Source organism: Electrophorus electricus, chromosome 12 (assembly GCF_013358815.1).
Source record: "Electrophorus electricus isolate fEleEle1 chromosome 12, fEleEle1.pri, whole genome shotgun sequence".
Taxonomy (NCBI): Eukaryota; Metazoa; Chordata; class Actinopteri; order Gymnotiformes; family Gymnotidae; genus Electrophorus; species Electrophorus electricus.
Genome location: NC_049546.1, coordinates 18,510,280 through 18,532,924, shown reverse-complemented (window position 1 = coordinate 18,532,924; position 22,645 = coordinate 18,510,280). Strand labels below are relative to the sequence as shown.

The window sequence follows — 22,645 nt, the reverse complement described above, 5'->3', positions numbered from 1 at the left end:
TATAATAATATATAACAGAGAGAACTATAAAAATAAAGAATAACTCTGAACCCCAGAGGCTTAATCTCAGAACAAGGGAAGTCTTGATTCACAGCGGTGGGACCCCGAGGTTCTGCGCTGGCAGTTACCTTCTCCAGATAAGTGTAGCTCCAGGTCTTTCCATCGGGGAACACTCTGGAAGACAGGCGCCCCTGCTCGTCATGTTCCAGGCGTTCGGTCACCGAGCCCCACTGGATGCTGCTCAACTGCCCGCTGCTCCTTCGGGTCAGGTTCACAGGCAGCAGCTTGCTGCTGGGCAGCCAGAGAGCAGGCTGACCCGTCGGGTCGTAGGCGATCTTCAGCAGGAACTTGCGGTGGTCGTCGTAGATGCGCTCGGTCCTGAGAGTGCGGTCGTAGTCGACGGACAGGATGTTGCGGCCGTTTACCTGGTGGCGAGAAAGAGAGAGAGTCATCGTTCTTAAAAGCCCCACAAAAATTTGCTGCCCTGTTCCAGTGCCATTAGGTTTCATTTGTATTATCCCTGATTTAAAATCGACGGCAGGTTTCCTTTTATTTCTCTATTCTTGTCCTTTCTTCACACGTTATCTTCTCTCACTGTGTAATAAAAGCAGAGGATGGGTTTCTTGGTTTTCCACTCCTGTAGGTACTTAAAGGGTTTCATGCCTCAGTTCATTTGATGGATTTACAACACTGGGTGTTTCGTGTTTTTTCCTGAGACAACTCCTTATCTTGGTCATTCCCGTGCGCTGCGTGACAACAGTGGATGTTCTGTGGCTCCTCTGGGAATCTCTCCACACTCCCGTGACCTTGGAGGGGCCACTGTGAAGAGCCACTCCAAAGTTTGCATATTGTAACTGGGTGGAACTGAGACTGGGGAGCAATGGAACTGGAAGTACATCTATGTTGAAGGCAGACACTGAGCTCAATAAACAGCACTCTGGAAGCAAAACCGTAACAGTATTCAGTCAATAGAAATTCATTAGACACTCAAGAATTAATCTGGAAGCTCTTAAATTGATTGCACTGATTAAAAAAAGTTTCAGTAGATTTAGCAATGAAATCACCACATCACGTATTATTAACTACAAGAACACACTATCTTCTGAAGTTGTTTTTGGCATCTTTAAATTTCCAATGCCGCGCAAGTCACAACGACCCATTAAAGCTGCGCTCTCAACCAGCTCTCGCTCTCGACTTAAACGCAGCTTTGCTCAGAGAAAAAAGACTATAAATTCAAATTAACTCCACTCCACCTCCACAGGTGTGTTCACCACTGGAAATGACTTGATGCATAATTCAACCACCAGAACGGGGGAGCTCGAGACTCACACGTAGCTTGCGTCCGAAAACCGTGACCCTGGAGCGCGACTGCTCCTTCCTGAAGCGCCATTCCACCAGGTTCTGGCCGGCGTCGTCCGGCAGCGTGACATTCCTGCGGGCCACCGTGGGCGACGACGCTCCGCAGAGGATGTGGGGCTCGGTCTGGAAGTGAGTGCCAAGACCGTTCGCGTGCAGAACCCGCAGGGAGCCATCGTAACCCACCACGTAGTTTGTCTTCAACTGATCTGAAACAACGGAGGAGGCATAGTTAACGATCACTGCGTTTTATGCGACTGCACCAGCCGGGTGTGCAGAACGGGTGACTGATGTCTTGGCGGAGCTAAACGCTTACCCTGCTGCAGGGTGAGCACAGCCTGAACGGCAGACTGGTTGGTGGTGATGGCAGCGTGCTCCTCTGTTTCCAGGCTTTCCATTTCCACGGTGGGGGCGGCACCCCAGTCGCTGAGCACGCTGCTCACCAACCCCGTGGGGAAGGTCACGTTAGTCAGCTTGCCTTCTGTGTCATAACTACAGGAGGAGGTGCGCGCGACACAAATGTTAGCGTGACGCTTTCAACAAGCACTACAGTTCATGGCATGTTAAGATGCATTTCAGCTTTGCTTTTGAATATTGCACATAGATAAATGAAAATGAAAATGAGAGTATATGGTGCATTAAATTCTCATGTGAATTCGTTGCTTATTTTATTTAGTTTATGTTTTACCGACAACCAACTGCACAAAATAATCCAAGCAAAGGCACTGGAGAAACACAGTGTGTGCTGCAACGATCCAACACATGGCAGCAACTCCCTTTCACACTCACTCGTAGAAAGTGGTCCACCCGTTGGCTGTGCTCTTGGTCGCCAGGAGGCCGCTGTTGCCATGGTAAGTGAGCAGCACGTGGTCCTGGCCCTGCGTGCCCAGACTCCTGAGTCCTCTGCTTGAGGTCATGCTCAACCACACCACCTGGTTGTCCGGAGCCACAATCCTCACTGGCTGACGGCTGGCGTCCCTGCGGATGCGGAGGGTGTTTCCATGGCAATCGGTGGCGGCGGTCAGGTCACCCTCGTTGCCGCAGCTGAAGTTGTACCGGTAGTCGGCCGTCACCAGGCTGACTGTGTGCTGGTGGGTTCCGTTGGCGTCGAACATGTACACCTCCTGTTGGGCCGACGAGGCCACCTCGTACAGGCCCAGCGAGTTGAGCTGCGGCCGGTTGGCGCCGATGGCCCGGATCCGGATGTTCCCGAGGTCAGCCACGTACAGTGTCCCGTCCGGAGCGGCGGCGAGGGACGAGGGCGCGTTGAGCCGGGCATCCTTGGCGAAGCCGTCGCCGGCCAGGTAGCAGTCGCAGTTCACATCGCTCTTGCAGTCGCAGTCGGACAGCGCGCCCGCCGTGTGCGTGACCTCGCCGTCGGGCGCCACGCTGCGGATGCGGCTCATCTTGTGCTCGTCCGTCTCGGCGACGTGCAGGACGCCGTCGAAGGACACGGCGATGGCGCTCGCAGCCTCCAGGTGTGTGTGCGTGGCCTTCCGGGGCTCGGTTACGGACAGGTCATCGGGGGGCATGGAGCAGTGCAGCGGCCGGCCCGCAACCACCAGCACTTGTCCCTCTGCCGTGACGCGCAAGACCACGCTGCCGTCCAGCACGAACAGAGAGTCGTCCAGTGGACTGACAGCCAGGTCTGTCGGCCACTCCAGTGACACCTGAATCAGACGAAGACAAACAAAACACACCCGCGTCCATGGCTCTGTGTAGATGATTAAACCACAATCGGCCTTTTTTTTTTTCTGGGAAAACAAAATCAATGAACGGAAACCTCGGCCTGTTTATTTTCGCTTTATCTGTTTGGCCTTTTTTTTGGCCGAGTACTTTGGACAGAAGGAGTTTCTGCTCCACACAAACATGTTTGTTACTCTCAGGAAAACACAGCAACCCCCCACCCCACCTCCGACGGACACCCCCCCCCCCAACCTGCTTGATGCTCATGACTGCGTCACAGCTGTGAGGTCTGGCAGCGGCGAGGTCGTTCGACCCCAGCACGGTGGAGATGATGCCGTTCCGATCCACCTTGCGGATCACCGTGCCGTCCACGAAGTAGACCAGGCCGTTCTTGTCCACGGCGATCCCTGCGAGGAGCAGAGAGGATGAGGAGAGACACGCATCATGCAGCATCCAGCTCTCTGCTCTGGAGCCCCCGTGGGAGGAGGCAACCCAGGTTGCGTTTGGCTCCACGCTTTCCGGGTCATCATGCTCAATTATTCACATCCTGAGTTACTGCTCAACAGCAGAATAGGACAGACGCAGACAAGTGATTGCTCTCGCTCCCCATTTCGCTCTCTCACTTTATAATTTGTATTTTTTTCGTTCTATATTCTTTCTTTTTTTCCTTTTGTCTTCATGCGTCCTGTCTATCTTTCTATACAGAACATCTCACAAAAAAAAAAAAACAAAAACCCACAGGATGAGAAATGCCACTATCAAACCAAACCCCACTATCAAACCAAAATTATGAAAATATGAGTTGCCATGGCAACAGTTGTACGTGAAATTAGTATCCGGCTGAGTGTGGCCAGGGAGTGTGTGTCCCTGCTTAGAATGATGTGGTGTTGTGACAGGAACAACTGTCCTCAAACAATCAAAGCGCTCTGATGCCCTCAGCACCTCGCGAGCCGTGCGCCGACTGGCTCGTTACAGAACAGCAGCAGGATTTCAGAAAATCAATACTTAGAGCTGCCGTACAGGGAGACGCTAACTCTGAGGCTGTGTCTCAACGGCAGCTGAGCTAGTCGGACGAAGAGGGGATTAGACACAAACGCACAGGTAAAGAAAAAAAAATGAAGGGATTTCTGGGTACACTTGCAGGTATTCTGTCTTAAGCATTTCTAAGCGTAAACCCACAGTTAGAGAACACCGTGTTCGCTTCTGCTATTTTTCTTTTATCTGTTCGAGTCTGAATCTTGAGATTTCAAGAATTCGTGCAGAATTCATGGGTGTAAACTGTAACCCTCGCCGTGATGACCACTCAGCAAGCAGCCCGGCGCGGCGCGATAAGAATCTCACGCTCTGCACTTGATCCATGAACGGATTATCCAAACTCATTAAGCCTGACACACTACAGCGAGTCCAAAGGTCTGGCTGTGGACAAAGCTGGTTCATCACTCCATAGAAGCTATAGAGCAAACCTTTATGACCTTTGATAGGTACTGCCATCTACAGGCTCAAAGCAGATACTGCATCCACATTACCGTAGTAATGCTTATAAATGCAAAGATGTATTACCATTATAACTACAGTTACAATATTGCTAAAAATATGATTTAGTATATGTCTGCATTAGCACAGAAGTACAGCACTGTACCGTTAGGGCGTGTTGAGAGGGTGTTATACGGTCTCGGCATTCATTATGAATACATCATGCTCGGCAATTCCATACTTGTGTGTGAGTGGAGTGGCGTGGTTGCCTACGGCCGTCCAGCTGCGGCTGTACCTTTGGGTCCTGTCAGGAGGGCTTCCACCGCCAGGCCCCCATCCCCACACTGGGTCTCGTCAAAGGGCAGGCAGTGTTCACCGGTCCCTGCTACCACCTCCACATTCTGCTGGGGCTCCGCGCCAGCCGACAGCACGCGCGGCCGGTAGATCCTCCTGGAGTTGGTGTCCGACACGTACAGCTGCCCCGTCCCGGGATCCGTGGCCAGGTAGTAGCGGTGAGCCGGGTTGTTGCTGGCGGAGAGGAGATGGGGTTGGGGGGGGGGGTGGGTTTAGAATGCGGCTGAGAAGCTGCCCGTGGTCAGGCTGAAATGGTTCATTTTAGAAACGAGTCGTTTTGACGCCACAGCCGGCGACGGACGAGGGATGAAACTGCAAAAGTGGCAGGGACGTTAACGGCGCGAGAGAAGTTTGCAGTGTTTCTCCGATGTCGTTCATCTTCCCCGCCGTAGAAAGTGGCGTGACGCCGCCGCGAGGCAACGGTGCGTGTGCGAGAGGGGGTCGTAAATCAGATGTGACTGGAACATATTCAAGGAGACAGTGACGTTGCCAAATCATTTCCATCGTTATGACTCCCGCACGACAGAGGGGGTCTCGAAAACTTAGCTGTGATGTGCGGGTCCTAATGACTGTCAACAGCTGATGGCATTTCATCAGGCTGCGCTTATTTGCATTCTGTAAATCCATCAATCTGGCGAGCGAGTGGGCTTCCGCGTCCTTCTCCTCAGGAAACGGATGAAGACATTGGATTTTGTTATTAAAAGCTTTTTAAAAGGGCCCGATTTTAATCCGTGACCCGGGGCACGTGGCTGTTTGAGTTCTGAGGACAAACTAAGGCCACCTGAGACCCAGAATGCTAGTTCCTGCCTGTGCGGCAGGGCCTTGTATTAGTCACAGGGCAGCATGTCCCATGATGAGCCACGATGACCCACGGTGACCCCTGACCCGTGATGCACCAGTCAGCACAATCGCGAGGAGAATCGCCGAGTCCGACTTTCGCCGAGTCCGACTTTTGAGTGGTGCAGGCGGGTTGGAGTAGGATAGGTGTGGGAAGTCGTGTCACGTGACCTGAACCGGAATTTTTCTACTAAACGTCACCCTACAGACGAGTGCCAGAGCCTCGCACATCAACCGAGGCTGTTATCCGCCGCCCCCCGCGGCTATAACTCTGTTGACTCTGTTTCGGAGAGCCTTCTGCTGTCATATTCAGCCCTTTCAGCAGATGTTGGTTGTTAACATTTTAAGGAGTCCGTTAAAGATGTTAAATGGATTTTCCAGGCCCCACAGTAATTAAGTCACAAGATATCATCATCATCAACCCAAAGTGTTCATCGTCAGTGCGGCGATGTTATCACAATAAAAAATACGTGGTACTAAAACTTTACTGTAGCCCAGTGATTTGTTAGCAGAGTAAGAGCAACTCACCTATGTCTGAAATCTTTATTTCTTCAAGCAGCCAAAGAAGATTCAAATATAAGATGAAAAAGAACAGAGTATAATCAGATGACACAAGGAGAGCCTTGTTATCTTTAACGTTCTCTAATCAAAGTGATATTCAACCCACTCAGGCATTAGATCAGTTCATGCACCCTCTCAACGACGCCCCTCCTCTCCACACAACACAGTTCATTCTTCAGTTTAGTGTTTGCGCAAAATTAGTCAAGTTCGCTTTCACAGCGAGCAGGAAATAATGAACAAGAGAGCAAACGGACATGGCGCTAGGACTCTTCAGAGGTGAGCTGCAGCCACGTAATCAGCGCCTGGCCGGATTCCAGCTGTGCGTCTGCCTGTGCACACCACGATAAGCTAACAACCTGGATAAACAGGAACGCTCGGCTATCTTTCATTCACACTCGCCAGCTACACATATGTGAAGAATGCTCGAGACTCTTCCTTCATCCGTCCGTCCGTCCATCCATCCATCCATCCATCCATCCATCCATCCCTCGCTCACTTACCTGAGCTCCATGACACTGGTGACATTACCCGATGGGTGGATTCGTCTGATGTAGTTGAAGTCTCCCACGTACAGGCTGCCATCTCGGCCCCAGGCCAGAGCCATAGGGGCCAGAAGCTTGTTGCCCTCGGCCGGGGCATTACAGCTGGGGCAGGAGATGCTTCTGCGCCGGCCGTTGCCCATAATGGTGCTAATGACACGGGGCAGTTGGGACAGGAACACATTCTCGCCGCTGCCCTTATACAGGATCCCTGACACACAAGACACTCGCAGTGAGTAATAGCAATGCATTGTGGGATTGTGATACATCATACAAAACATCGGCATGAGGAATCCAGAGGTTGCAGCCATCATTCGAAAAATGTTACATTGTCCACATTGTCACTTTAATGCCCCTTCCAAACTGAGTGTTTATAAAACAGTGCAAGTCATTACTGATAAATATTTCAGACCTGTGAAATTTTAGCTTGTTTCTTTTAGGGGTTTGCTTCAAAGAGCAACTTCAAAGGAACATGGTAGACCCAAGGCCATCAATTATTCACATGTCAGTTCCTATACTTCCTTTGGTCTACTAATCACAGGAATGACAGCATGCAAACTTCTTCTCTCGCTGGTGGTCAGTCTTCCTGCCCAGTGCCCTGCTGTGTGGTTGGCTAAGGACTAGCTCTTACGATGTCTAACTGGCATTTACACAACCGCGCAACACCAAACACGCCACAGGTTAGAGCTCCCAACGTCTCGGCCAGGTCTCGTCACGTGCTTCCCGTCATCTCGCGTTAAACGCGTCGGACTCGCCGAATTCCTGCATGCCACAATTTTTCTTTAGCATTTAACGAGGTGGCATTCCACGCTCTGGATGAAGCCGACACTAAACATTCCAATCATCATTCCATTCCCCTTCAATTAAGGTGATTAATGCTGATTAATTGATCATGGAGAGGAATGAGATGAAGTAAGATGAAGTAATGGAAAAGGGGTTTGTGTGTGTGTGTGTGTGTGTGTGTGTGCGTGCGTGCGTGTGTGTGTGTGTGTGTGTGTGTGTGTGTGTGTGTGTGTGTGTGTGTGCAGGTTGGCGGGGGGGGATCTCATGGATGCCCATCCTCCTCTCTCATTGCAAGCCCAACGCATCTGCTGTTAACTAAGACGAATGGGTCTGGGTGCGGCTTTTAAGACCAGCTGCACAGTCCGCAGACCTTGACAATCCAGTGACGTTGTTTGCTTGCTCCCGGTTACCCTGATCCAGCCCTCGTTCCACACCGTGGTAAATAAGCTTCCTCCCTCCCTCCCAGCTGCTCTCCAGCCTACATCAAACATTTTCCCAAGATTAAAAGTACAGTACTGTGAAGGGACCATAAGAGATAGTGATGAAATTAATCAAAAAATCAAATAAACATATAGTGTTTCGAAAACAAGCATTAAATAGCTTCGGTGGAAAGTGCCTTACTTACATTTGGCAGACATTACTCCTGTAATTAATACAGTAATCTTAATCCTTTTTCAAAACATTCAAATCAGATAAACATATATTGTTTCAAAAACACAAGCAGTAGATAGCTTCGGTGGAAAGTGCCTTACTTACATTTGGCAGACATGAATACTGTAATTAATATAGTAATATTAATCCTGTGATAAAACGTTCGCTTTTCAATTGTCTTTGTTACCCCTTTGTGTCAATACATCTGGCCCTCGGTAAGTTTTACTTACACAGTAAATAAAACAATAGAATGTAATACGGCACAGAGCATTAAGGTCGTTTCATTGGGAACTGACTGCACAGAATTTCCCCCTCTCTGCTCCCATAATTCAATACTTATGACAATTGATTATTCATTCATTGTCAACCCAATCAAACAACTGAATAAACAAACACATTAATAAAATGTCACGCGGACAAGTTTAATATGCAATAAATGTTTTGTGACATTTCTAAAAACGCATCTAGCCAAGGAGCTGGCATAAATCGAAAGAGGGTGAGAACACCCACACACCCACACCCACACACACACACACACAAACACACACACACAAACACACACATACAGGGCTGATTTTAGTGGGCCAAGGCGGAACAGATCAATACATCACTTCATCTCGGAGGATGAGGCGTCAGTCTCTGCTTGACTCCCTCACGCGCCAGACTGCAGTCTGCTGGCCAAGGTGAGGGAGACATCACCACCATGTGCGAGTCCTAGAACTGCATAAGCACACCATGGCCCCGGGTCTCTACCCAATCCTCTCACGAACAGAGACTCCTCCAGACACTCATCTGCCATTGCAGATTTGTTCATTGTATTTAACTTAATAGAACTTAATTTTGGTCAATATGTTGGGTGGGATTTTAAATCAATTTCTCCCGCCATAAACCCAAAGCACTGGCTCAGCGGTGTGCTGATTAGATATAAAAGCGACGTGTTGATTGTAACGCGTCCTTGGGTTCTGAGGAAGTTGCCGTATAAATCTGCGTTCACTCACTCATTCAGAGACCCTATAGCCTCACCAAAGCTCAAAGTCATACTGAAGGTGTTTGGGTCTCAGTAAGTTGAGGCTTATGCCTATATATACTAGTCTACATTAACATTTTATATTATTGCTTAGTTTTCAAACATATAATAATAAAGCTATTTGTGTGCATGCCTGTCTGTCCATCTGTGTCGAATTCGGACTATCTTGAGTGTATGTAAAGGAAAACAGGAAAGCCCGGTTAGAATACTAGCTCTCTTTCTCTCTCTCTCTCCCTCTCTCTCTCATATCCAACTAGCCATCCACACACCCACAGCCCCACCATTTCTCAAAGCCATCGAGCGGCGATCAGACTGACACTCACAGTCACCCGGCACTCACGCTGACGAGTGCGGTTCAGCCAGACTCGGAGACAAATAGCATTGTCAAGCAGAAGCCATGCCTTTGCCGGGCTGAGAGAGTGGAGTACAGTCGTCAGAAGAGCGAGCCTCTCTGCTCCCAGTGGCCCGTGATGTGTGGAGACCCTGGCAGCTGCAGGCAGGTGAAGGAGGCGTGAACACACCGTGCTGAAGCATTCATCTCACTGATATCTCACTGATATAACTCTGATTAAGTCGTGGAGACACATCGGAATCCTACAGCAGTTTAAACAGCCATTACTCTTTCTGTAAACCAGATTAGTACAGAGGTGCTTCCTAGATCAGTCTGATCTGCACTGCGGTCACCTCCCCATCAGCTTAAATTAACCCAAGAGGGTGTTGCACTACGAAAAAGCCGCGGCACGCTCGACACGCGAGGAATGCAGGGGCGTTGCTATGGCAACAATGAGGTGGGTGACAGATGTTTGTTTTCTGTCTCTGTCTCATTATGTTCGATCAGTACTTGAAGTTTCTGAGGTTTTCTCAAGTTTTCCAAACCTTCCTGCTTTTTGGTTTGATGGAACACGACTCACATAAACAACCGCATTCGTTGGCAGCAGTGGATTAAACTAAACACCGCTGGTGCCATCATCGCGTGATTCATGATTCCGTCGAATAGGTGGTCCGTTGTGAGGCATCATATATTGCTGATGCACGTCATGGCAACTAGAACCCATCATTCCTGTCTTCCTCAGCCCTGCTCACTGTCTGCTGATTAAAGATTAATCTGATTAAAGATTAAAGATTAATCAGCAGACAGTGAGCTTCTGGGTGGGAAAGCTTCTGAAGACAGGAATGATGGGTTCTAGTTGCCATGACGTGCATCAACAATATATGATGCCTCACAACGGAGCACCTAGTTGAACAAATATTCGACGGAATCATGCATCACGCGATGATGGCACCAGCGGCGTTTAGTTTTAATCCACTGCTGCCACACGAGGTGTTTAGTGACTTGCCGCTCGTGGAGGACAAAGTGCCCCGATGTGGGCAGGAGAAGGACGAGGAAGCGGGTTAAGGCACAGCGCCTTTACAGCAGGTCAGTGCAGTAACGAAGCGTGGTGACCCCAGGACCAGCCGAGGGCCTTATTGTCCCCCTGGAGCCGAGAGCGGGGCCAGCCGAGTAGAACGGCACCGGAACGAGGCCAATGGAACCCACTCCGGCCGCTCCGGCCCGGTATGAGTGTGCCACGCAGGCCCGCTCACGCTCAGATTCTCATTTCAGTAAATAATAGCTTTTAGGACTTGATTTCAACAACTCCCATCACCCGGAATACCGCTGTTTCGGCCGTGGCCCAGTTGGTAGCCTGATTGAATTTATCCCCCAGTCAGCAGTCCACACTCCGACACTAAGCAAAGTGCACTGGGCCGAGTCGCTTCCCTCCATAATGAAGGCGACCGCTCCTCTGACTTTGCATTTGTCGCTAATGAGGTTCGCTCAGGCGGTCAGCGCTCTGAGCCGTTAGCCCTGTCATTCTTGCTCCCATCATCGGCAAATGAGGCAGCCGTCCATATTTCACGTCCCGCGGAAGATTTATGGCGCGGCGGCGCGGCCCCCTCTCCGGGGGGGGAGGCGGGGAGGGTGAGCGTGGCCCTGCGACCTTCTGAGAAGTAATAAAAGCCTCTCACCGTTGTGCAAGTCCAGGACGTGGTGCTTGTCCAGCGTCCAGCCTCCTATGCTGGAGACGTCCAGCTCAAAACCCTGCAGCGTGGCGCTCCGTTTTTCCCACAGAACCAAGCCCAGGCACGACTCGTACTCGAAGCCCACAGACACTGGAAGGGGAAAGGAGAGGGTGATTAAGACACCGCCAGGCACAAACTACACTCTTCACACCCAGAGCATGAAGTGTGTTTTCATCATGTCTCGAAACGCACACGGCAAACGCGTCCTTTGTGAATTTTTGCATTTCTGTTCACATATGATACGATGCCCGCTTTTTTCTTTTTTTTCTGCAGAACCTCGATGCCTCGCCTCGCTAATTGGTTCTGTGTGAATGCCAAGATCCAACAGAGGCTCGCTGGGAGAAAAGTATTTCAGCAGCCCCTCCCCTGCAGCATCTGGCTGCAGACGCATCGCACACAGTGTGCCCGAGCCCTTATCCGGCCTGACGATTCCGTGTCATTTGCAGGCTAATTGTACAGGCAAACAATTCATATGAAACAGGTGGCCTTCAGAGCCTTTATTTAGACTCCCGAGCTCTTCAGCGCTTGTCTTTATTGTCTAGTGCAGATAAAGGGCAGGCTGATCTTAAATGCACACACACACACACACACACACACACACACACAAAAAGAAAAACAAACAAGAAATTCTTCTGCTGCACAACACTGTCTATTTTTATCTAACAACGTTCCAAATCAGTTTTTTTAATGAGGATTGTGAACACTGACAATGTGTGACAGCTGAAGTTACAAAATCTCTTGAAGTTTTCCCAATTATTGGAGTTATCCCAACTAATCCCATCGTTTAGGCCGTATCCATGCAGAGGTCCGCCCTACTCACCCGCAGCCTGGGACAGGCCGTACACCCTCTGACCGTATGCGTCCATCTTATCCCAGACGAAGGTGAATGACAGCCTCGGGGAGGCTGGGAACTCTTTCTGGAACATTCTACCCTCCACGGCAACCACCAGGTGCACCTTTGCCAGGCCGAAGGGCACACCGGACTCGGTCATGACCACTTTCAGGACAGGCTTGTACGCGGACGCCCGAGAGCTGAGGTACACCAGGTTCAGGTCACTGCCTGGGATGGCTGTCTGTTCGTGGAGCACCTGGGAAAGAAAAGCAATGTGCAGGCGATGATCAGAGAAGCAGAAAGGTCAGAAGGGTCGTGGCGGGCAACAAGCGATGGATAATCTGCCGTGATCAAAAGGACCTCCTGCACACTGCTGACTTACCACCCTTGCGGTTAAGTATTAGTGCTCAAACTGAAATCATATCGAACCAAGAAAGTTCAGTGTCCTGCAAGCTACGCTCCCAGTCCAAAGTTCAGACACACCTGCTCCTTCTTTATTTCGATTATCTTCTACACTGAGAAAAACAGTGAAGAGCTCAAACAATGAAATGAATTACAAACATTATTATATAAGGAGCCAGCCTTTGCTGTGATCACAGCTTGGACCGTCTCTTAACCAGCTTCATGAGGCAGCTAACCAGCTAACATCAGTTTTGGAGAAATTCTCACTTATCCCAGGCACTTGAAAGGTTAGTAACTACTTTCTGTAGTGCCTTTAAAATTCTTTTTAAAAAGTTTTTTAAAAATGATTTTTAATTGTATATACATATTTTTCGTTGTGGAAATCAATTCTCATGTAGCCTATCCACTTCCACTATGTTTGCCTTTGTTTTAAAAAAACGTAATTCAATCAGGTGTGTGCAAACTTTTGACTTGTATAGCAGCTCGAACAAAGCTCGAACCCTGCTGTTCTTTTGGTAACTAAATTTTTGATCATGCAGCAGGAATGCTTTGAGCTACCGTATAGCTCCTGACGATACGCACCTGTGTCTCAGGAATGATGGGGCTGGCCTCTGGGTTGGAACTGTAATAGGTAGAGAGCGCCGACGTCATGATGTTGGGCGCAGGCCTCGCGAGGCCGCTGACCTCACAAGTGGGCGTGTCACTTTCCGTCACCCTCATCACCAGCCTGTCCATCATGTAGAACACTCTACATGGCAACCACACAGTGCGGTGGATAGCAGGGAATGGGGCTCGCACAAAGCTCAGAGTGAGGGATGCTCCTCCGTTCACCAGCAGGTCAAACCTGCATGCGCATATGAAAAAAAAACAACAACCCCAAAACAAAACAAAAACCACTCAGCTATCACCAATCACTGCTGGAGTCACACTGACATGCATGTTATTTTTTTAATTTGCAGCTAAACTTTCCTTTATATTCTGTTCATGGCTATCACCAGAATAACTGCTCAGGGAAATAAAATATGTTCTGGGCTGTGTAATTAGCAATTAAAACAAGTTCTGCTGAATTAACCAATCAGGAGGCTTGAATGCCCGTCAATTAATTTGTCTGCGGCACATAATAGGGTAAGATAAGTACTAAGCAGGCATGTCTGTAGGGGGAGGGGCTTAGGAGAATGGGGGTGGACTGAAGGGAGAGAGTGGAGTCTGATGTAAGTTAGCAAGGCCCAATACTGATGCCATCTTTAAACAGTGAGTTGTCGGCTACCATTTCCATAGCAGCCGATGTATGATTTCAAATGATGAACTGGATGAAGCAGCACTTTTCTGTCTTAAAAAAACCTGTCCTCAGCTTACCGTTACAATTCTCTTTTCCGCTTAACCCAACTTCTAGGTCCGACTAACCTCGGTATGGGGAAGTTTCAAATATACATAGTAAGGTTAGTTTGACCTGGAATTTGGGTTGGGAACGTGGCACGTGGCAATACCCGCTTATCATGCATTAAAGGTTCACTTTCAGAATAATGAATTATATCACATGCAACATGGAAGGGCCACAGCGATTAAGGCGAGGTGTGTGGAACCGAGGAATTCAGAGAGATCTGAATGCTCTCAGCTTTGCCTGCAGTACACCAGAGGGCATTTGAAGGACAGATACAAGACCGCTGTGCCGTTAAGCCCACAATCCAAGCAGCTCCTCTGCAAATTACATGCTTTCTTTTTTTTTGTGGCTCTTTCCAGAGCGCCGTTAATAACAGTGTATCCCACACGCTCAGCTCTAACACACACAAAAAAAAATAAGGTCGCACTCCGGCGCTGGATCTCGGTTATTAATAAATGCAGCTATTTCAAATATGGAGAGGTGAGAGTTTGAAATAACAGCCAGGTCTCGCGGTTTATACCCGGCAGCGGCTGGAATACTCCTGCGCTCAACGAGGCAAGAGGCAGGGGTGGGATGAAACTTTCTAAAGTCTTTTTAAGTGGGGGGTTGAGGAGGAGCAAAGAGCTGATGATTAGTGGAGGACCCGTTCCAGTTAGCCCAGTGATTAGTGGAGGACCCGTCTCATTTAGCACAATGATTAGTGGAGGACCCGTTCCAGTTAGCCCAGTGATTAGTGGAGGACCCGTCTCATTTAGCACAATGATTAGTGGAGGACCCGTTCCAGTTAGCCCAGTGATTAGTGGAGGACCCGTCTCATTTAGCCCAGTGATTAGTGGAGGACCCGTCTCATTTAGCTCAGTGAATAGTGGAGGACCCGTCTCATTTAGCCCAGTGATTAGTGGAGGACCCGTCTCATTTAGCTCAGTGAATAGTGGAGGACCCGTCTCATTTAGCCCAGTGATTAGTGGAGGACCCGTCTCATTTAGCTCAGTGAATAGTGGAGGACCCGTCTCATTTAGCCCAGTGATTAGTGGAGGACCCGTTTCATTTAGCCCAGTGAATAGTGGAGGACCCGTCTCATTTAGCCCAGTGATTAGTGGAGGACCCGTCTCATTTATCCCAGTGATTAGTGGAGGACCTGTTTCATTTAGTCCAGTGGTTAGTGGAGGCCCACTTAGCCTGGTGGTCAGAGGCGACACACGTACATGCACACATACATTAAGGTGCGCTTATCTCAGTCTCCTCCTCTGTGCCTTCAGTGTTATGTGGTGTTAAGCTTGGAGCCCTCACACTCACCCTCTCATTCACCCTCACACTCACATTCACCCTCACACTCACCCTTACATTCACCCTGTCCCTCACACTCACCCTCTCCCTCACATTCACCCTCCCTACATTACCACTGCCCAACATCTTTCACTCCTTCCATTCCAGTGTTTTCAGATGAGGGATTAATGAGTGGACACACACACACACACACACACAGTGCTGGCAGGTTATCTATAATTAATTGATTGATTCACTCTGTCCTGCTTTAGAGCATATTGTTGAGGCACATCCAAATAAGCTGGCAGATGGGTGACATGTTCATTTGTGTGTGTGTCATGCCTTGCAAATGATTTTTTGTGGCATTAACTGAAGAGTTATGTAATTAACCAGAAAGGGTCATATTTGAGAAGTAAATCATGGTAATGTCTACATTTAAGATAGGTGTGTGTGTGTGTGTATGTGTGTGTGTGTGTACGTACAGTCCATCTTGTCTGCTGATGGTATAGCCCTGCTCTGTGTGTGTGTGTGTGTGTGTGTGTGTGTATACATACATTCCGTCTTGTCTGCTGATGGTATAGCCCTGCTCTGTGTGTGTGTGTGTGTGTGTGTGTGTGTGTGTGTGTGTGTGTGTGTGTGTATACATACATTCCGTCTTGTCTGCTGATGGTATAGCCCTGCTCTGTGTGTGTGTGTGTGTGTGTGTGTGTGTGTGTGTGTATACATACATTCCGTCTTGTCTGCTGATGGTATAGCCCTGCTCTGTGTGTGTGTGTGTGTGTGTGTGTATACATACATTCCGTCTTGTCTGCTGATGGTATAGCCCTGCTCTGTGTGTGTGTGTGTGTGTATACATACATTCCGTCTTGTCTGCTGATGGTATAGCCATGCTCTCTCTGTGTGTGTGTGTGTGTGTGTGTGTGTATACATACATTCCGTCTTGTCTGCTGATGGTATAGCCCTGCTCTGTGTGTGTGTGTGTGTGTGTGTGTATACATACATTCCGTCTTGTCTGCTGATGGTATAGCCCTGCTCTGTGTGTGTGTGTGTGTGTGTGTGTATACATACATTCCGTCTTGTCTGCTGATGGTATAGCCCTGCTCTGTGTGTGTGTGTGTGTGTGTGTGTATACATACATTCCGTCTTGTCTGCTGATGGTATAGCCCTGCTCTCTGTGTGTGTGTGTGTGGTGTGTGTGTGTGTGTGTGTGTGTGTGTGTATACATACATTCCGTCTTGTCTGCTGATGGTATAGCCCTGCTCTCTGTGTGTGTGTGTGTGTGTGTGTGTGTGTGTGTGTGTGTGTGTGAGTGTGTGTGTGTGGTGTGTGTGTGTGTATACGTACATTCCGTCTTGTCTGCTGATGGTATAGCCCTGCTCTGTGTGTGTGTGTGTGTGTGTGTGTGTGTGTGTGTGTGTGTGTGTGTGTGTGTGTGTGTGTGTGTGTGTATACATACATTCCGTCTTGTCTGCTGATGGTATAGCCCTGCTGGGGGTCATACAGAAGTGACACATTGACTCCGATCAGCGGTGTTCCATCTTCCGTCACCACCTGACCTCTCACCACAGATGCCAGGCTGACAAACAAACAAAAACAACAGTACCACGAGCATAAGCAACACACTTTCAGACAGAAAAGGAAGACGTGCTAATCCCATCCTGAAGACCGGCCAAATGCGCTCGCATGCGTGACCTTAAAACTGCTCACTCCCCACATTACACGCAAAGTACCACAGATCTCCTTCCATTGTATCCTCAGTGGGACACGCGTTTCTTCCATGTCCCCTCGACCAGGTGTCTTAAGAGAGCTAATCGCAACTGAGGCCCTTTCATTGGGCCATTTGACCTGCAGTCCTGTGGCTGTCTGGATGGGTGAGTGGATCTGAGGCTCCGGGGTTCAGGACGCCCCGGCCTGGTTCAGTCCTTCACTGGTTTCACTGGTTGGCTGTCAGCTGCCACCACTACAAGACCTTTCCGTCTCCCTGTGGTTAGGGTTTCTGTTCATATGCTCTTATTCTGGTACTCATGAAGGTGGTCACTGGCTCACTTCCAGTTATTGACCAAGTCTGAACATTAGAGCAGAAATACTGTATGTTCGCCTATGGAACTGCGGTCAAAGTTATTTTTAGCTGCTGTTCCTGGATAATATTCTTTTTTTTTCTTCAACATCATCGATTAACTGAAAATATATTATGATGTTTTAAAACATTGCTGTGGAGAACATAAGAATGACGTATATTACGTTACTCGGGTCCCACTCCAATTCAGTCAAATCCCATGACTTCTCCCTGACTTCTCCCTGACTTTCACCGAGTAAAAATCTGAATTTCATGAACAGAAAAACAGGTCATCTTTGTCAAATGGGTGCAGAAAAATTAGGTAACCATAACAACCACTCACCCAATATGGGAAATGTGTGAAATTATAAGATTCTCATAAACGGCAACTAAAATTTAAAGATGCTACAAACAAAATTCCCTTTTATTCAATGTCTTGACCTAAAATATGTTCAGTTCCACCAGCGGTCCCAGGTCTGAACCAGACTTTTTAAAATTCCATGACGTTCCAGAAACTCGATTTCCCAGGGGAAGCCCATGTAAGTGCAGCTGATGTGCTCGACACGACTCATTTCAAGCCCCCACTAATACAGCTGAGTATGAGAGCATTCTCTTAATGCAGTAATGGCTTTGACCAGGCCACTGTCAGGACTGCCAAAACTGACACTCATCTGTGCCACGGGACAGCACAACCTGTCTGTCTGCCTGCCAGTCTGTCTGCCTGTCTGTATGCCTACCTGCCTGCCTCTCTGTTTGTTTGTTTGCTGGTCTGCCTGCCTGCCTGCCTACCTGTCTGTCTGTGTCTGTCTGTCTGCTGGTCTGCCTGCCTGCCTGCTTCCTGTCTGTCTGTATCTGTGTCTGTCTGTCTGCTGGTCTGCCTGCCCTGCCTGCTTCTGTCTGTCTGTGTCTGTCTGTGTCTGTGTCTGTTTGTCTGCTGGTCTGCCTGCCTGCCTGCTTCCTGTCTGTCTGTGTCTGTCTGTGTCTGTCTGTGTCTGTGTCTGTCTGTCTGCTGGTCTGCCTGCCTGCCTGCTTCCTGTCTGTCTGTGTCTGTCTGTGTCTGTCTGTGTCTGTGTCTGTCTGTCTGCTGGTCTGCCTGCCTGCCTGCTTCCTGTCTGTCTGTCTGTCTGCAGGTCTGCCTGTCTGTATGCCTGCTGCTTTGTCATCTTGCCTGCCTGTCTGTCTGTCTGCTGGTCTTTCCGCCTGTATGCCTGCCTGTCCATTCGTCTCATCCTGCATCACACTGCATTGCGGGACAAAACCACATCCTTTGCCTCCTTAAGAAAACACGGCTGATCACGTCCTGTGGGACCCGGCATGTCGAAGAAACAATTTTTCAAAGTCCAGGAAGTGTGGCAAAGCTGTTTAGTTTGTGCTGCTCAGACATGAAGCACGATTCTCCTCGCTCCCCCACAGGTCCAGAAACATAGAGGATGCAGTTTTTTTTCATAACACTGCAACACATCAAACAGCATCAAGGTCACCGGTGCAGCCGGAACAAAAGCACAGAGGGAGAAAACAACAACCAACAACCGGAGCAAAAAGGAACGAGTTATTTCCACCAGCGAATCCTTAACGCTGTTTCCGCTACTGCAGATCATGGGCCTTTCGGTAAGCACCAGTGAAAGCCAAACCAGTGACACACACACACACAGTGCGACGCTGCAGCTCACCCATGCCACCCCACCCAACTCATGCTCCAAACCTGCTGTTGAATGGGTTTTCTCCAGGAAGCCGGTGGGTCCCTCCCGGGACACCAGGAAGTGACGCGCTGGTAGAACTCCAGGGACGCGGTAACGGAGGAAGGCTGTGGATGCTGGCGGGCCGTGGCGCTGGGGTCCCGGCCCACCCCGGCAGTACACCTGGTCCTGACAGGAGCTCTGCAGGCAGCAGTCCGGGTCCATGCAGTCCAGAAGGCCATCTGCAGGAGCAACAAGACACGGCCGTGATGCAGGACCGGCCGGCTGGCTAACACGGTATATGGGACCTCTGCTTCCCGAGTAGGAAGAGCGGTTCGCAGTGAATTTTAAATTTTGGTTTTAAATGATTTAAAGCTAAAGCTCTTTTTCGGAGAGTCAGATGTTATACGAGGTCAGAGAACGAGTGAGCCGGGAGGACTGTGTTCTCTTATACATCAGAATGTCCACACATTCATCACAGGTCTCTATTTTATTTACTTACCCAGTAACACACATACACCTAACAGAATATGTCCAATTTTATTGACTGTTTATTGGTGATATTAAATTTAAACCACAACGGCACACCAGAAAGAGCGGCAAACAAATTTTATTTTGATCAAATCATTTCTCTGAATCAGGACACACACGCACAAGCACAAGTGCCTCTGGTTAAATCAGGCTAATTCTCACCTCCCTCGTTGTCCTTGCCGTCTGAGCATAGGGTTTCCATGGCGACATCACACCCCACCCCTCTCCACCCTGATTGGCAGAGGCAGTGCCAACCGTTCTGGTCGAGGACGCACCTGCCGTTGCTGTTACACAGGCCGGGGCAGCTGTCTACCGGGACAAATTACGAGTAGTCACACACACACACGCGTGCAATCCAGTGACCCAACCACACGGCATACACGCAACATCTCAGACATAAAGGATAACATGGAGAATGTATCTCAGCCAATCAAATGTCTGAAACGTGACATTTCAGAGACATGGGACAGGACTTGGGAACAGAGCTTGATTTCACATGACACCATTTCCTGCTTTCAGTCTTTTAAATCATGGACGTGGACGTGAACTTGTTGCTGGTTTTTTTTGGAATATTTATCTTGGGTCACATTACTCTCTAACAGAATCTTAGAAAAGGCCCACGGAAAAAAAGAAACGTCTCAGAAAGCACATACAGGTTTAGAGGGAATGAATAAAACAATGTCTATGTGAATTCACAGCTCCTTCGGAGTAACAGAGCGGGTAGAGGGGGGATTCTGTCAGACAGGACTCCTGTGCTGTGATCTCCTCTACTGGAGAGTGGCTCAGGTCAGAAAGAAGAACCGCTAAACTGTGGAAGCTTAGCAACGATTGGGTACTGCCTCAGAGCCAGGAGACAGGACACAAGGTAAGGAACACGAGACAGTGACCCTTCACAGCCGTGACCCCAGCGCGCACACACACGAGACGCGTGGGCTCGAGTGCTTGCATGTCCAGGTGTGTGTGTGTGTGTGTGTGTGTGTGTGTGTGTGTGTGTGTGTGCGCGCGTGCGTGTGTGTGTGTGTGTGTGCTTGTAGAATTCACTTGAATATGCGTGCGTGTACAGTTGCGTGCGTGTACAGTTGCGTCCTAATGGCTGTGCGGAACTGGCCACCTGGAAGTCGTACACATGTAGGTGGACAGTAGGAGACAGATATGCAAAGACAATGAGCGTCATGCTTTGGGGACAGGACAGGGAGCACAGAGACATGCTCTCCTCAGGACTGCAGGGCTGTTACCTCGGTATCCTATCCAGTCTGCTATCGTGAAGAGACATCCACGGCAAAGAATTAAAGAGGGAGCAGACCTAGCGCAGAAAGCACGACGTACAACAGCCTGGCGGCCCGCGCAGAGGGACACCGGCTAACACGCTAAAGGCCCGCCCTCGCTTTGCTAGATATTAGATTTCATGGTATTTACATTTGTGCTGTTAATTAGAGAGAGCAAGGATACATTTTTGGAGAAATAAAAGGAGTTTGACCTCTGCTAAATTACCAAAACATCTCCAGGAAGAAGAAAAATTCAGAATAAAAGGGAAATATTTACATTAGGAGAAACAGAGCTAAGCTGAGCATGAAAGCGAACACGGTACCTTTTGATTTTGCCATCCAGATAGTGGGCTACGTGAGTCGAAGAAAGGGACGGAGAGAAAGAAAAGACAGTAAATCATTATTTCTTTCTGGGTTTTTTTTTTAAATCAAAATAAAAAAACTGGCAACTTTGTGTTTACAGTGGCTGTCACGATATGAGGTGCCTCTTTTTCTCACGAGTGCCCTAATTGGCCTCCAGGGATGTCACTAATTGGTGCTGGTAAAAAGAAATTAGGACTGCTATGGGTCTGTGATGTACAAGTGTCGCCTGTGGGGGGTTGGCTGGGGGGTTGCAGGTGGGGCACAACATGGGCGGGGCCAGTGTGCTGGCAGGGTCAGAATGAGGGTGGAGTCAGGCTTGTGGGCAGGGCCTGAACGTGGGTGGGCTCACCGATGTTGCAACGTTCCCCTGTCCAGCCCTGGTGGCATTCGCACTGGCCATTGAGACACACGCCGTGCTCCCCACAGTGCGGCACACACTCCTCCTCGTCACAGCGGGGGCCCAACCAGCCTCCTGAACAGTGGCACACTCCGCCCACACACACACCGTGAGGACTGCACTCAGAAGCACACACTTCTGAAACGACAACACACACACACAGATGCACACACATGACAGTTTCTGTCAGTTGCTATTACAGGGCGAGTATATGCACAGTGTTTGATGTTACATACCACTGCTCCTACATTAGAAACTTAAAAACTTTAGTAAAATAAGACAGCTCAAGAATAAATGTACCCCTGTACAACACTCCACTTTAATCCACAGTGGAAGAATAAATGTTTTTTTGTTTGTTTTTTGTATGTATGTGTATTGTTTTGTCTTGGTGGCACTCTTCTCTCTTGTGTGTGTGTGTGTGTGTGTATTGTGGCACTCTTCTTGTATGTGTGTGTGTGCATTGTGGCACTCTTCTCTTGTGTGTGTGTGTGTGTGTGTGTGTGTGTGTGTGTGTGTGTGTATTGTGGCACTCTTCTCTTGTGTGTGTGTGTGTGTGTGTATTGTGGCACTCTTTTCTTGTGTATGTGTGTGTGTGTATGGTGGCACTCTTCTCTTGTGTGTGTGTGTATTGTGGCACTCTTTTCTTGTGTATGTGTGTGTGTATTGTGGCACTCTTGTGTGTGTGTGTGTGTATTGTGGCACTCTTCTCTTTGTGTGTGTGTGTGTGTATTGTGGCACTCTTTTCTTGTGTATGTGTGTGTGTGTATTGTGGCACTCTTCTCTTGTGTGTGTGTGTGTGTGTATTGTGGCACTCTTTTCTTGTGTGTGTGTATTGTGGCACTCTTCTCTTTGTGTGTGTGTGTGTGTATTATGGCACTCTTTTCTTGTGTATGTGTGTGTGTGTGTGTATTGTGACACTCTTCTCTTGTGTGTGTGTGTGTGTGTATTGTGGCACTCTTTTCTTGTGTGTGTGTGTGTGTGTGTGTGTGTGTGTGTGTGTGTGTGTGTGTATTGTGGCACTCTTCTCGTGTGTGTGTGTGTGTGTATTGTGGCACTCTTCTCTTTTGTGTGTGTGTGTGTATGTGTTTGTGTGTGTATTGTGGCACTCTTGTGTGTATGTGTGTGTATTGTGGCACTCTTCTCTTGTG

At 48.9% G+C, this 22,645-nt stretch overlaps 1 protein-coding gene across 1 annotated transcript in view; it reads right to left on the bottom strand.

The window, feature by feature from the left end:
* Positions 1-22,645, bottom strand: part of si:dkey-237h12.3 (teneurin-3) — a 107,383-nt gene that overhangs the window by 7,065 nt on the left and 77,673 nt on the right. The window contains 19 exon segments of the mRNA XM_035532356.1: positions 129-425; positions 1,330-1,565; positions 1,673-1,848; positions 2,146-3,026; positions 3,295-3,449; positions 4,811-5,043; positions 6,235-6,255; positions 6,768-7,017; positions 11,275-11,418; positions 12,149-12,416; positions 13,145-13,406; positions 16,666-16,785; positions 18,968-19,018; positions 19,020-19,096; positions 19,098-19,183; positions 19,635-19,781; positions 20,708-20,728; positions 21,056-21,088; positions 21,450-21,635. Coding sequence (XP_035388249.1) covers positions 129-425; positions 1,330-1,565; positions 1,673-1,848; positions 2,146-3,026; positions 3,295-3,449; positions 4,811-5,043; positions 6,235-6,255; positions 6,768-7,017; positions 11,275-11,418; positions 12,149-12,416; positions 13,145-13,406; positions 16,666-16,785; positions 18,968-19,018; positions 19,020-19,096; positions 19,098-19,183; positions 19,635-19,781; positions 20,708-20,728; positions 21,056-21,088; positions 21,450-21,635 — 3,644 coding nt within the window.